Here is a 15587-nt window from a genome sequence, read left to right as displayed (position 1 = left end):
TAATTTTCCTCCAAGTCGAGGTAAGTTGGACCCCAATTCTATCCTATATATTTTATTGGGTTACCCATCCTCCCAAAAAGGTGACAAATGCTTTAATCTTGTCTCTTGAAAGTACTTTGTATCAATGAATGTGTCCTTTTTTGAGTCTGACCCTTTCTTCCTGGCCTCTCCTCAGGGGGAGAATAAGGTGTAGGAGGAAAGGCATGTTTCTCAAGTTCCATTGCCTTTCATTCCATGACTCCACTCCATTTCGTGTTTTTTCTAAGGTGCTATAAGGGACAGCTAAGTTCAAAGGGTGTGGAGCAGTTAGAAACTATGCATCTAGCATCATTTGACTCCTTGGAGGAGGATCCAAGTACCCTTGTTCCCCTTGATGTTACTATTGATAATCCTATTGATGACCTTAATGTTCCCATCGCTCATAGAAAGGGCATTAGATTATGTACTACTAAACATCCTATTGCCCATTTCTTATCTTATGAAAACATCTCACCCTCATTCTATGCTTTTTTGACCACCATTGATTGTGTCTCCATTCCCAAAAGTGTTGTATACGTCTTGTCTACCCCTAAATGGACAAATGCAATGGAGGAGATTTGTGTTCTACACAAAAACAACACTTGGGAGTTAGTGGATCTTCTTGAAGGCAAAAAGACGATGGGGTATAAACGGGTATTCATAGTGAAACACAAGGCTGATGGGATGGTTGAGAGGTATAAGGTCAGGTTGGTTGCTATAGAGAAGATGAGTCGAATGGCCCATAAGCTGTTTATCTTTTTTTATCTTTTATGTTCTTTGCTGTAATGGACCTTAATCCAGGCTCTTATTCTTTCTTATGTTTTTAATTTTCTGCCCAACCAGGGGCCTCTCTGTAAATTACTAAAGTTTAACTTAATGAAATGGAATCAGGGGTGTAAGAGGAGATTATGTTCGAAAACCTCTCTCTGAACCTTAGTTGGCACCACCTTCTTCTTCCTCTTCTCTCTTCTTGAAACCTGATTTGTGCTACTTTCTTTTGATTTTCTACAACTTTTTAAACAGTCCTTTCTTTTCAAAAGGCAGTTTTTCTTCTTGGTATTAGAGCAGGCTTGACTTTTTCTTTTTTTTTTCACCTTTTTTTTTTGAATTGGATGAATAGTTAAAGAAACCTATTTTAGCCCAGTTGTTAGTGGTTTTGGGAGAGAAGGGAACTGGTTTGGTCGTCCTCCTGACAAATTCAAGTGTGTTGCCCAAAACCCTAATTTTCTGGAGAAATCTGATTGCAGGCCCCACAGGGAGTTTGACTTGGGCGCTCAATGATTGAAAGTCTTCTCATCCTTCATCTTGAAGATCGATTCAAGTGGATTGGTGTTCTGTGAAGTCTACAAGGAGCGGTTGAGATTTCTCTGTTTCTCTCGGGTTCCAGGTGTGATGCAGGTAGAAGGTACAACTGCATAGAGGTTGACTCACAACATAGTTTTTCTTCAGTCTTCATTTGTTGTTATTGGAAGTTGTTAGAAGTTATTTTCGAAGTATTTTAAGAAGATGAGCCCTTCAGAATTAGTAAAAATTCATATCGGTAGTAGAGGCAAATGGGGTTTTATCTCTGTGAGCAAAAAGTCTCCCTCGGAAGATAATCCATCATATGAAAAATGGATGCAAGAAAATTATACTGTTATTGGATGGCTTGTGAACTCAATGCAACCGCAGATTTGTCAACACTATTTGTGGATGAATTCAGCAAAGGAAATTTGGGATAGTGTTGCTGAAATCTATTCCTAGAAATTAAATGTGGACAGGGCTTATAAGCTGAGGAGTGATGTGAAGTATTTGAGATAGGGGGAGAAACCTTTAGTTGTTTATTTATCAATACTGGAATTTCTATGGCAAGAAATTGATTTGATAGAAGTTGTAGCCCGGGACACCACTAATGATGCTAAGACCTATAGAAAACTTTTTGAGAGAAACAAGGTGTTTGAGTTTTTGACAGGGCTGAATCCAAAGTATGACATCACAAAGCAAAATATCTTATCCAAGGATAGTGCTTCACTGTCTCAAGCCTATGCCTTGGTAAGTAGTGAAGAAAGCAAGAGATTTGTCTAGGTTCAAGGGGCTGGTATAAATGATCACTTTGCTAATATGGGAGTGAAACCCAAGGGTGTTACGGGGACTCCAAGTAGCTTAGGGAAGAAAGAAATTATTTGTGAGTACTGTAAGAGTAGAAACCACAATCTGCTGATTCGGTCAAGCTTCTTGTGAAAGGAAGAGGAGAAAGTTGTAGATTTCAGCAATAGGAAGAGAAAAGGGAAGAAAAGAGAAGGTCAACTAGGATTGTGTGTCATAACCCTAGCCGCCAGCCCCTCATTCTATTTATATTTAACTTAAATATGAGATATTACAAAGATGCCCTTAGTAGGGCGGCAACTCAAACTAAATAGTTACAACTCTTTTAAAAATAAAAACTAATGGGCCCAAGGCCCAACAACTTCTTAATTTAAAAGAAAATAAACTAAACACAAATCAGCCCATTCAACCCTCCCCCTCAAGTTGGGAGTAGATGTCACACATTCCCAACTTGCGTAGATCATGCTCCAGCTTATTCTTTGCAACACCTTTTGTGAGAGCATCAACAAGCTGCAGATCAAAAGAAATGTATGGAAGACAAACTTCTCTAGAAGTTACCTTTTCTCTGATAAAATGTCTATCTACTTTAATGTGCTTAGTTTGGTCATGCTGGACTGAATTATGGGCAATATTAATTGCTACATGGTTATCGCAGTATAGCATTATAGGTTCTTCTGCCTGCACACCGATTACTTCTAACAGAGAACGGATTTAGAGAAGTTCTGAAACTCCATGTGCCATGGCCCTATATTCAGCTTCTGCACTTGATATTGCCACAACTGTTTGTTTTTTACTCTTCCATGATACTAGGTTACCCCTAACTAGGGTGCACACTCCTGAAGTTGATCTTCTGTCATCAAGGCATCCTGCACAATCCGCATCTGTATAAGCCTCTAGCTTCAACTGTCCATGATCAGTAAACAATATGCCTCTGCCTGGATGTCCCTTCAAATAAGCAAGGATCCTGTCAACTGCCTTCCAGTGCTGGTCTCATGGAGCATGCATGTATTGACTCACTACACTTACTGCATAAGAGATGTTCGGTCTTGTCATACACAAGTATAGTAGCCGACCCACAAGTCTTTGGTATCTCCCAAGGTCCTTTACTGGTTCACCTTCTGATGCACTGATTCTATGGTTCTGATCAATGGGGGTGCTAACTGCCTTTGTTCCAAGCTTCCCTATCTCTTGGAGAAGGTCCAAGACATACTTCCTTTGAGAGATAAAAATTCCATGTTTCGATCTTGCAACTTCGATGCCTAAGAAGTATCTCAGTTCTCCAAGATCCTTAATCTCAAATTCCTTATGCAAGTTCCTCTTCAGACTATCAATCTCACTCAGATCATTCCCAGTGACAACAATATCATCCACATAAACAATTAGGATTGACACCAAAGATCCCCTGCGCTTCATAAACAAGGTGTGATCAGATTGTGTTTAAGTGTAGCCAAAAACAATCAGGGCCTTTCTGAATCTGTCAAACCATGCTCTAGGAGATTGTTTCAAGCCATACAGTGACTTCTTCAGCTTGCATACCTTTCCTTTTTCAGCATTATCATAAAAACCAGCTGGAAGATCCATATACACCTTTTTTTGTAGATCTCCATTTAGGAAAGCATTCTTCACATCCAGTTGAAACAAGGGCCAAGAGTATGAGGCAACAAAGAAAGGAGTATTCGAACAGAGGTCATCTTTGCAATTGGTGCAAATGTCTCTAGATAATCAATGCCATAGGTGTGTGTGTACCCTTTCGCAACAAGTCTTGCCTTGTACCTCTCTATACTTCCATCTGCCTTATACTTTACTGTGTAAACCCATATGCATCCAACTGTCTCCTTGCCTTCTGGTAGGTCCACAATCTCCCATGTCTGATTCTTAATCAAAGCCTCCATCTCTTCCTGCATAGTTGTCTTCCACTCAGGTTTGGAGAGAGCCTCACTAACACCTTTGGGTATAGACACTAAATCAAGAGAAGAGAGAAAAGCACGGTAGGAAGGAGAAAGTCTACTGTAGGATAAGTATTGTGAAATACAATGAGCAGTGCACTTTCTCTTCCCTTTTCTAAGAGCAATAGGGAGATCAAGGTTATCTGTAACAGTGTTAGTAGGACCTATGGGAACTGAAATGGTAGTGGGATCAAGAGGAATACTTGAATCCATATTAGCCAAATCTGGAGTCTCCAAGGGATCGACAGAAAGTGGTGTGAGTTCTGCTGTAGTGGAATCAACTACCTTATGAAGTCTCTGTTGTGAGTAATGCTGTGAGACGGAACGCAAAGGAGGTGGCAAGGTAGGTGACATCGGGTGGTGGTCAAGCACAGGAGTAGACACAGGGACTGGAACTGGGAGAGGGATAGACTGTATACTTACTTCCCTAAAACACTCCCCCTGAGAAGGATTCCTTGAGAAGTATGTAAATTCAAAAAAGGTAATGTCCATAGTAACATACTGGTTCCTAGAGACTGGATCATAGTAGCGGTACCCTTTCTGATTCTCTGCATATCCAAGGAAGACACATTTCTTTGCCTTGGGATCAAGCTTCGAATGGTAAGGACCAAGGATATGTGCAAAGCAGATGCACCCAAACACCCTTAAAGAAATATGAAACATCTCCCCCTGAGGAAAAAGAAGGCTGAATGGAGTGCTGAATCCAAGTATACGAGAAGGCACCTTGTTAATCAGATATACTGCCGTGAGAACTGCATCACCCCAAAAATGAATCGGAACTGTAGCTGTGATCATCATGCTTCTTGTCGTCTCAACAATGTGTCTGTTCTTCCTCTCTGCAACACCGTTCTGCTGTGGACTGTAGGAGCAACTACTCTAGTGGACAACACCATACTCCAACAGATATGAGGCAAGATATCTCTCAAAATATTCCCTAGCATTGTCAGCTCTGAACATCTTTATTCTCGTTCCAAACTGTGTTAGTATCATTTGGTGAAATTGCCTCACCAAGGATAGTACTTCATCGCGGGATTTCATTAGATAAATCCAGGAATATCGAGAGAAATCATCAACAAACAGGAGAAAATAGCAATAGCCGCCCATAGAGGGAACATGATAAGGGCCCCACACATCCGAATGAATAACATCAAAAGGAGAAGAACATCTTTTATTACTAGGTTTAAAAGAGTGTCTACAATGCTTTCCAAGTTCACAACCTTCACACTTCAAACATGACAGACTCACAAACTCAAACAGTATTGGAAACAAAGAACTCAACGAAAAAAAAGACAAATGACCCAGACGATTATGCCAAAGCATAATCTGATCCACAGATTTTGACTCACTGTCCCTGCAAACATGATTACTTTGGTGAAGAGGAAGAGCATCCAGGAGGTAGATTCCATTCACTTCACGACCACTCCCAATCGTCCTCTTTGAATCCAGATCCTGCAAAATATAGCGTCCAGGAGAAAAAATTACTGAGCAGTTCAGATTCTTAGTTAAACTACTAACAGATAATAAATTAGTGCTCAATCTAGGAACATGGAGGACAGGGGTAAACAAATGGAATCATTAATCTTGACAGATCCCTTCCCAGCAATAGGAACATGGGATCCATCAGCTATGGAGACCCTATCTCTGCTAGAACAGAGCTGGTAAGAGGAGAAAATAGTGGAGCAGTGGGTCATGTGCTCTGAGGCTCTAGAGTCTATAATCCAAGGAGATCTCTCCTTACTTGAAGTAGAAAAATATTTGCAGTGACATGTGAACTACTTGTGTGGGCAAAGGAGGTAGAGTGAGCTCCACCTGTGCTACCTGTACCTTGTTGTCCGCTTGCGGCTGAACTGGAACTAGCTATATCCCTCTGATTCAGAAGTAACCCAGTTCCAGTCTATCCCTCTCCTAGTTCCAGTCCCTCTTTCTACTCTTGTGCTTTTCAAAAGGGTATAGAAACAAATAAAAAATGCAGCAAGAACAAACAAAACACCTTCTGGAACCAACGACACTCCTCTGGTGTCCTAGACTTTCTTCCCATGAAAGATTCCTTTTCGGTGGGATGGGAGAAGAGAGAGAAAAAGCAACCGCCCTCTCTAGGAGCCTCCAAACCACGTGGGACTTGAATTGCCCCTTATAAAAAACTCCAAGGAACCCTAAAAAATTAGGGTGTCACTACCTAGGTCAAAATTGAAGTCCAACAAAAATAAGACTCTTTCCCTTTCTCCAGTTTTTCCTGATTCTGATGAGAAACTCTAGACCAACTAGGATTGTGTCATAATCCTAGCCGCCAGCCCCTCATTCTATTTATATTTAACTTAAATATGAGATATTACAAAGATGCCCTTAGTAGGGCGGAAACTCAAACTAAATAGTTATAACTCTTTTAAAAATAAAAACTAATAGGCCCAAGGCCCAACAACTTCTTAATTTAAAAGAAAATAAACTAAACACAAATCGGCCCATTCAACAATAAGAAACCAAAACACACTAAAGAAAAGTGTTGGAGATTGCATCCTGAGCTTCTTCCTCTTTGATTTCAAAAGAAGTTTGATAATATGAAGGTAGGGAGTGTCAATATTTCTACTGGTCCAGATAGTGACAGATGCCTAACTGAAGAGATGACTGCTAGTGAGCATTTAGCAGCTATGACGACAGAATATGAGAAGTTTGGAAGGATGATCAGTCATCTAGAGGGTGTGGCCTCTTTTTCCAGCCCTCCAAGAAATTCAACCTCTTCTGCATTTTCTCATTCAGGTATACGGGCTTCTGTCAATCATGCAACTATTTCAGGTAATCATAGGATCCCTTGGATTATTGATTCTGGTGCTTCTGATCATATGACCAGCCTTTCCACTTTGTTTGTTTCTTATGATTTATTTCTGTTGTAAGGCTTATTTAATTGTTACTTTATAGTTGTTGTTAGTAGGTTGTCCTCTTAAGATACTGTCAGTTAGTTATTTTTCCTTTTTTCTTATTAGTTTGTTTCTAGGGTGTGCCGCTAGGGGCATACTTGTAATTTCTATTATTTTTTGTTAAGTTAATATAAATAGTGAACTGGCGGTAGCCAGAGAGTTTTCTTTTTCTCTCAATCGTATCTCCCTTTCCTTCTCTTTCTCTCTCTCTCTCGTCTCCCACTCTCCATGAATGATTACATGGTATCAGAGCAAGTTTTTGGGCTGTAAAAGAATTTCAGTCCCTCTTGTTTTGAACCTGCTTAACTTTTTTTTTTCCTTCTTTAAATTCTTGGACGTGGATGACAGAGAAACCCTAGCAGATTACTGGCGGCACCTCCTGTGGGTTCTTCCTTGGTCGTAATATCAAGGAAACCCTAGTCGAAGAAGGGTGATGCTGATAGAGACTCCCTTTCTTCTCTGTTCGATGTTGTGAAGTCGATTTCTAGTTGGCACCTTCGTACAGGTGTTGGATAGGCGTGTTCTTGTTTTTTTTGTTTTTTTTGGCCAATGGTGTGAAGGCCTTATTCCTTGGTTCTATATATTCGTTTGGATGCTGGATTGTTAGACTGTATAGGCTGTAGTCGGACTGATAGTAACATCTGCTTTGGCTGTGTTGGACCGATTACCGGGCTAGTTTAATGATTGAACCATCACAGAGTTGATTTCAGCAGTTTCTTGTTTTCTTCCTCACATCCCAGAAGTAAATTTCTTGAGGGTTGGTATTCTGCTTGTGGCTGTTGTGTAGTTGTGTGGGATTTGGACTATTCTCAGCAGTATTCTATGGCAAATTATGAATCAACTTCATCGGGGTTACACCGACCCGCAGCACAGCTGGTATGGGAGGTGGAAACATAATGTTTCTCATGCCAATTACCCCTTTAAATGGTTTGAACTACCTGGAGTGGGCTAAAAGTGTAAAACTCTATGTAACGGCAAGGGGAAAAGTTGGTTACATAAATGGAAGGATGAAAGAACCCAAGGGTGAGACAGCTGGACATGATAGGTGGGACCAAGAAAACAGTTTGGTGATGTCTTGGCTCCTTGCAGCCATGGAACCTGATGTGAAGAAGAACTTTATGTGGGCAGACACCTTTAGTGAGATTTGGGAACAGGCCAAAACTACCTATTCTAAGCAAAGGCATTATGCCAAGGTTTACCAGTTACAAGCTGAATCTTCAACCTATAAACAGGGAAACCGTAGTTTGTCTTCATATTATCAGGCTATAGAGTGGAAACATGATGATGATGCTAAGGCCTACAGGAAGCTGGTCTCTCAGCAATGTGTGTTTACCTTCTTGTTGGGACTGAACCCTGCCTATGAACCTCTGAGGGCTCAAATCCTAGGAAGCAAAGAGTTGTCATCGGTTCATGAGGTATACTCCCTTGCTCAATCGGAAGAAAGTAGGCGGAGTGTGATGGTTACAACTGAGGGGGAGCAACAAGTTGCTTTGGCTGCGATGAATAATAACTCCATGGGGAAGAAAAGTGACACTAAGATGACTGATGATAAAGACAAGTTGTTTTGTACCCACTGTCGGCGTTCACGGCATACACGTGACACATGTTGGGACATCCACGGGAAACCCAAGTGGGCAATGAAGAACCAAGAACAGGGTAAAGGTCAAGGTCAGAAGAAGATGAACACAACACAAAATCCAGCACATGTGGCAACCCAAGATACTCAGGTTGCCGGTACTACCTGGGACCACCTTAATAATTCTGACCCCAAGGAAGATATAATGAATTCCTTCAGAGAACACCTGGAGTCTTATGGTAGGGCTTTGCGACAAATGGATAGCTCGGTCACTGGTACTCCCTCTACATCAGGTAATACGGCTTCTACATTCCATGTCACTCCCATGGGTTCCCCTTGGATCATTGACTCAGGGGCCTCCAACTACATGACCGGTAAGCCAAACTTGTTTCAGACTTATAGCCTTTTGTCAGGAAGGGATAGAGTGAGACTTGCAGATGGCTCATTTTTCTCCATTGCAGGCCAATGATCAATATCTCTTCCCCATGGCCTTAACCTGAATTGTGTATTGCATGTCCCTCAACTTCCTATAAATTTGCTTTCAATTAGTAGTATCACAAGCTCTTTAAACTGTAGTGTAACCTTTTTTCTTGGCTCATGTATTTTTCAGGACCTAACTTTTGGGAGGATGATTGGTAGAGGGAGCCTAGTGGATGGTCTCTACATTCTCGACAACAAAGCTGGTCTCTCGGTGTCATCCTCAGAGTCACATAGTCAGTCAAATAAGAGTTAAATTTTTTTGTGGCATAGTCGTTTAGGTCATGTTTCGTTTGAAATAATAAAGTCTTTGTTTCCGGTTTTATTTAAGTCATGTTCAGTGTCAGAGTTCCAGTGTCAAACGTGTCAGTTGAGCAAACAATGTAAAACAACTTTTCACTCAAGTAATAAAGATCAAGTGTTCATTTTCATGTTGTGTACTCTGATGTATGGGGGCCTACTAATGTAATCTCTGAGAGCGGATATAAGTACTTTATCACATTGATCGATGATTACTCTCGCTATACATTGGTATTTCCTATGCGTAGTATAGACGAAGTTTCAAAGATTGTGAAAGACTTCCAGAGGATGGTATTTACGCAGTTCCATGTTGAAATATAGATCTTCCAATCCGACAATGCAAAATAATACTTCCATGGTGAACTCAATGAGTTCTTTGTTTCCCACGGATCTATTCATAGGAGCTCATGCACCAGAACACCAAAACAAAATGGTGTTACAGATAGAAAAAACAGACACCTCCTTCAGGTAGCTCACGGGATAATGTTACACATGAATGTCCCAAAAAGGTTTTGGGTGGATGCTATACTTGCAGCTGCTTATGTCATCAATCGCATGCCTTCCAAAGTGCTGAACTACATGGTCCCTCATCAGTTATTGTACCCTCAGTCCCCTTTATTTTCCATTCCCATGAGAGTCTTTGGTTGTCGTGCCTTTGTCCATGATTTTTTCCCATCTCCAGGTAAGTTAGACCCTCGGTCCATTATTTGTATCTTTCTGGGGTATCCCTCCTCTCAAAAAGGGTATCGGTGCTTTGATCCCGTTAGTCATAAGTTTTTTGTGTCTATGGATGTGTCCTTTGAGTCTGAGCCATTCTTCCCTGCTTCTCCTCAGGGGGAGAGTAGTAGTGTGGAAGAGGAGAAGCAGGTTCAGGTCCACCAAGTATCTCTTCCTTCTATTCCAGACCTTGCTCCCTTTCGTGTCTTCCAACGTACACACCGTAGAGATCAGCAATGTGATAGAGATGTGGAGTAGCCAAACATTGAGCAACCGACACCATTAGACTCCCAGGAGGTAAGTCCAATCCTTGTTGCACCTACCGATACCCCTACTCCTATTGTGGATGACCTTGACATTCCTATTGCTCAACGAAAGGGAGTCAGGTCATGCACTACCAAACACCCCATTACCCATTGTGTCTCCTATGATCACATTTCCCCCTCATACCAAGCCTTCCTATCTATAGTTGATTGCATCCCTGTTCCAAAAAACATTGTAGAAGCCTTAAAATGCCCCGAATGGACAGATGCCATGGAGGAGATTAATGCTTTTCACAAAAATCAAACTTGGGAATTGGTGGATCTTCCGAAGGGGAAAGACCCCGTGGGGTGTAAATGGGTGTTTATGGTTAAACACAAGGCAGACAGAACAATTGAAAGGTACAAAGCAAGATTAGTAGCCAAAGGGTACACACAAGTGTACGGGGTTGACTATGATGAGACTTTTGCTCCAGTAGCTAAGATGAACTCAATTAGGGTTCTCATGTCATTAGCTGCTAATCTTGAATGGGAATTGCATCAACTGGACATAAAGAATGCTTTTCTGAATGGTGACTTAGAGGAGGAAGTATACATGGTTCAACCCCCTGGATTTTGTGCCAAGGGAAGTGAAAATAAGGTGTGCAATTTGCGAAAGTCTCTTTATGGCTTAAAACAATCACCCAGAGCTTGATTCAGTAAGTTTCACATGGCGGTTCAGCAGACGGGCTTTAAACAATGTCAGTCTCATCATACACTCTTTGTGAAGAGATGTCAGGAACATGTTGTTGTATTGATAGTGTATGTGGATGATATCATCATTACAGGAATTTGGAGTTCAGAAATACAAAAATTGAAACAATTCCTTGCATCTAAATTTGAAGTGAAAGATCTAGATCCCCTGAAGTATTTCCTTGGGATTGAAGTCGCCCGCTCAAAAAGGGTATCTTTATCTCCTAAAGGAAATACACCCTTGATCTATTACAGGACACAGGCAAATTAGGTGCAAGGCCAGCAGATACTCCCATGGATGTTGACCACAAGTTGGGTGATTGTGATGGTGAACCTCTGAAAGATGTGAAACAGTTCCAAAGGTTAGTGGGAAAGCTGATTTATTTGTCCATGACCCGACTATTCAGTTGGGGTTCTAAGCCAATTCATGCACTCTCCTAAGAAACCACACATGGAGGCAGCAGGGAGAATTCTTAGATACTTGAAAAAATATCCCAGAACAGGTCTACTATTCAATAAACATAATCACCTAAAGATGGAAGTCTTTACAGATGTTGATTGGGCAGGTGCTGTGGATGATAGAAAGTCCACGAGTGGGTATTGTACATTTGTGGGAGGAAACCTAGTGACTTGGAAAAGCAAAAAAAAAAAAGTGTGGTAGCAAGGTCAAGCGCTGAAGCTAAATATAGAGCTATGGCACATGGGGTGGCTGAAGTCCTTTGGCTAAAGAATCTTCTAGGGGAGCTTGGAGTTGTTGTTCATAATCCTATGTCTCTTTACTGTGACAACAAGGCAGCAATAAACACGTCAGCAACCCTATCCTACATGAGAGGAACACATTGAGGTGGACAAACACTTCATAGGGGAAAAATTGGAAAAAAGAGAAATTTGCATCCCTTATGTCAACTCCAAGGATCAACTTGCTGATGTCCTCACAAAAAGGCTTCCATACTCGCGGCACAATGAGTTATGTGACAAGCTGGGCATGATAGACATATTCAGACCAACTTGAGGGGGAGTGTTGTAAGGCTTATTTAATTGTTACTTTATAGTTGTTGTTAGTAGGTTGTCCTCTTAAGATATTGTCGGTTAGTTATCTTTCCATTTTTCTTATTAGTTTGTTTCTAGGGTGTGCCGCCAGGGGCATACTTGTAATTTCTATTCTTTTTTATCAAGTTAATATAAATAGTGAACTGGCGACAGCTAGAGACAGTTTTCTTTTTCTCTCAATCATATCTCCCTTTCCTTCTCTTTCTGTTTTTCTCATCTCCCACTATCCATGAATGATTACAATTTCCTGCCTTCCTGGCCGTGACAAAATCACTCTAGCCAATGACTCTCTTGCCCCTATCTACGGCAAGGGAACCATCAAGGCTACAGATTCCTTGGTACTTCCTTCTGCTCTTCATGTACCTAAGTTAAATACAAATTTGTTATTTGTAAGTAGCCTAAGTCATTGAACTGTTGTGTAACCTTCTTTCCTTCCTACTGTGTTTTTTAAGATCTGGAGTCTCAAAAAGTGATTGGGAGTGGCCATGAGGCTAATGGAATATATCTACTGGACACTCCTGGACAGAGACATGGACAACCTAGAAAAGCTGCTTTTGGGTCTACATCTACAGAGTCCATCAATCGAGTCATGTTATGTCATTTTCGTTTTGGTCATTTTTCTTTTTCTACATTAAGTCATGTATTCCCAAAACTATTTAAGGGAATTAGTCTGTCCAGTTTTCATTGTAAGTCATGTGAATTGTTAAAACATTGTAGAAGTAGTTATCTTTTGAGTAATAAAAGATCTTCTTCTCCATTCCATATTGTGCACTCTTCTTCTCCATTCCTTTGAGTAATAAAAGTCCCGTGATGAAGTTCCCAAACTTGTGAGGCAATTCCATGAATTTGTTCTAATCCAATTTGATACCAGAATTAAAATTTTCAGATCTGACAATGCAAAAGAATATTTTGAGAAAAACCTGACCTGCTATCTCACTAATTTGGGGGTTATTCACCAAAGCTCCTGTGTTAGGACCCCAAAACAAAATGGAGTTGCTAAAAGAAAAAATCGGCATATTGTTGAAGTTGCAAGAAGTATCTTATTTGCCTCACATGTCCCTACAAAATTTTGGGGTGATGTTCTCACTGCAACCTATGCCATCCAAGGTTTTGGGGTTTAAGTCTCCCTTCAGTCTTCTTCATCTGGACAAGGATCTTTTTCCTATTCCGCTTCGTGTCTTTGGCTGCACTTGTTATGTACATATTCCAAGTATCTAGAGACATAAATTTGAACCAAAAGTCCCCAAGTGTATCTTCCTTGGTTATTCCCCCACACAAAAGGGTTATTGTTGTTTTGATCCAAAGACTGGCACTTGGTATGTCTCAATGGATGTCACCTTTGACGAACTCTCTTCCTTTCATGATTCTTCTCGGGAGAGGCATTGTCCAAAGGGGGAGAATTTGTCACAGTTGTTTACTCTCCCCCTTTCTGTCCCAGCTAAGTCTTTTGTTGAGACTCTTCCTCCTTCAATTGAGTCAAGGGAGGATCAGTTATTTCATTCTCATTCTAGTGTTCCTATCCCTCCTCCTTTACCTCCTCATCCTCTTTTTAATCTCAGGTTGTACCAATGGTAGAGAACTAGGAGTAGATTGTTTCCCCTGCACCACATGAGCCTCATGCACTTCTAGTCACAGAAGAGACAACAGGTACTGATACAGCCCCTTTGGAGTCATCCTTTCTTGACCTTGATATCCCTATTGCTATTAGGAAAGGAAAAAGGAAGTGTGTTGCACATTGCAATTGCAAACACCTTTCTTATAGTTTGTTCTCTCCTTTATTATTTGGATACATTTCTTCTGTTGCTTCTAACCCAATTCCCAGGTCTGGGTCAGAAGCTCTTACTATTCCAGAATGGAGGGATGCTATGAGAACAGAAATTGATGCCCCGCACAAGAATGACACTTGGGAAGTGGTTGATTTACCTGAAGGGAAGGATCCAGTAGGTTGTAAGTGAGTTTTTACCATCAAATATCATGCTGATGGCACTGTTGAAAGGTACAAGGCTAGGATGGTTGCAAAAGGTTATGCACAGGCATATGGGATTGACTATCTGGAGACCTTTGCTCCTATTGCCAAGATGACTTTTGTGAGAGTTTTGTTATCTCTGGCTGCACACTCAGACTGGCCACTTTATCAACTGGATGTAAAGAATGCATTTCGGAATGGAGAGTTACATGAGGAGGTCTATATGTCTCTTCCTCCAGGGATGGATGAAATAGATATGAAAGGGAAGGTCTACAGGCTGAAGAAATCTCTTTATGGACTTAAACAGTCCCCTAGGGCATGGTTTGAAAGGTTTAGAGCTGCCCTTGTTAGATTTGGCTATGTACAAACTCAATCTGATCATACCCTCTTTGTGAAGAGGAGAGGATCCTTGGCAGTTTACCTGATTGTGTATGTTGATGATATTGTTGTGACTGGTAATGATGTATCAAGGATTAATGATCTCAAATCTTTTCTTAATACAGAGTTTGAGATCAAAGATCTAGGGGAATTGAGATACTTTCTTGGCGTAGAAGTTGCTAGATCCAAAGATGGGATCCTTATCTCTCAGAGAAAGAATGTACTTGACTTACTCTCTGAAATAGGGAAGATGGGTGCTAGACCAGTTGCTACTCCTATTTATATGAGTCATAAACTCTCTGCTTCAAATGGAATATTGTTGAAAGATAAGGGAGTCTTCTAGAGGCTACTTGGAAAACTTCTCTATCTATGCATGACTCAACCAGACATTGCATATGCTATCAGTTGCATTAGTCAGTTCATGCATGCTCCCAAGGACACTCACATGGCAGCAACAGAGCGGATTCTGTGTTATTTGAAGGGTTCCCCTAGAAAGGGAATTCTATTTGCTAAGCATAGTCATATGAACATTGAAGCCTACACAGATGCTGATTGGGTTGGAAATATTGATGACAGAAGATCTACCTCTGGATACTGCAGCTTGGTGGCAGGTAATATTGTCTCTTGGAGAAGCAAGAAACAATCAGTTGTTGCCCAATCTTCAGTTGAATCTGAATACAGAGCCATGGCTCATGGAGTTTCTGAACTACTATGGCTTAGATTCTTGATGGAGGAACTGGGTATTGAGCATGATAAGCCATTGATGTTATACTGTGATAATCAGGCTGCCATCAATATTGCTCACAATCCAGTGTAACATGATAGAACCAAACATATTGAAGTTGATAGACACTTCATTCGAGAAAGAGCGACTTCTGGAGAAGTGTGTCTACCTTTCATCACTTCTGAAGGACAATTAGCTGATTTCCTCACCAAGGGCATTCCAAAGGCTAAACTTCAACCTGATACTAGAAAGCTTGGCATGATTGACATCTATGCTCAGCTTGAGGGGAGTGTAAAGAAGACGGGCCGAATGGCCCAAAGGTTGTTTATCTTTTTTTATCTTTTATGTTCTTTGTTGTAATGGGCCTTAATCTAAGCTCTTATTCTTTCTTATGTTATGTTTTTAATTTTCTGCCCAACTAGGGGCCTCTTTGTAAATTACTAGAG

The 15587-nt window shown here is 40.9% G+C and overlaps 1 protein-coding gene across 1 annotated transcript in view; it reads left to right on the top strand.

Annotated features, from left to right (window-relative positions):
• Window positions 1-15587, top strand: part of LOC148873933 (uncharacterized) — a 77920-nt gene that overhangs the window by 15164 nt on the left and 47169 nt on the right. Inside the window, exons 9-12 of the mRNA XM_088948308.1 lie at window positions 267-720; window positions 6611-6839; window positions 7749-7837; window positions 8194-8519. Of these exons, the coding sequence (XP_088804434.1) occupies window positions 267-720; window positions 6611-6839; window positions 7749-7837; window positions 8194-8519 (1098 nt within the window). The remainder of the gene's footprint in view (window positions 1-266; window positions 721-6610; window positions 6840-7748; window positions 7838-8193; window positions 8520-15587) is intronic.

Source organism: Nelumbo lutea, chromosome 1 (assembly GCF_056320005.1).
Source record: "Nelumbo lutea isolate HS-2025 chromosome 1, American lotus-T2T, whole genome shotgun sequence".
Lineage (NCBI taxonomy): Eukaryota > Viridiplantae > Streptophyta > Magnoliopsida > Proteales > Nelumbonaceae > Nelumbo > Nelumbo lutea.
The sequence above is the reverse complement of the archived record's forward strand: the minus strand, read 5'-3'. Positions and strand labels throughout refer to the sequence as shown.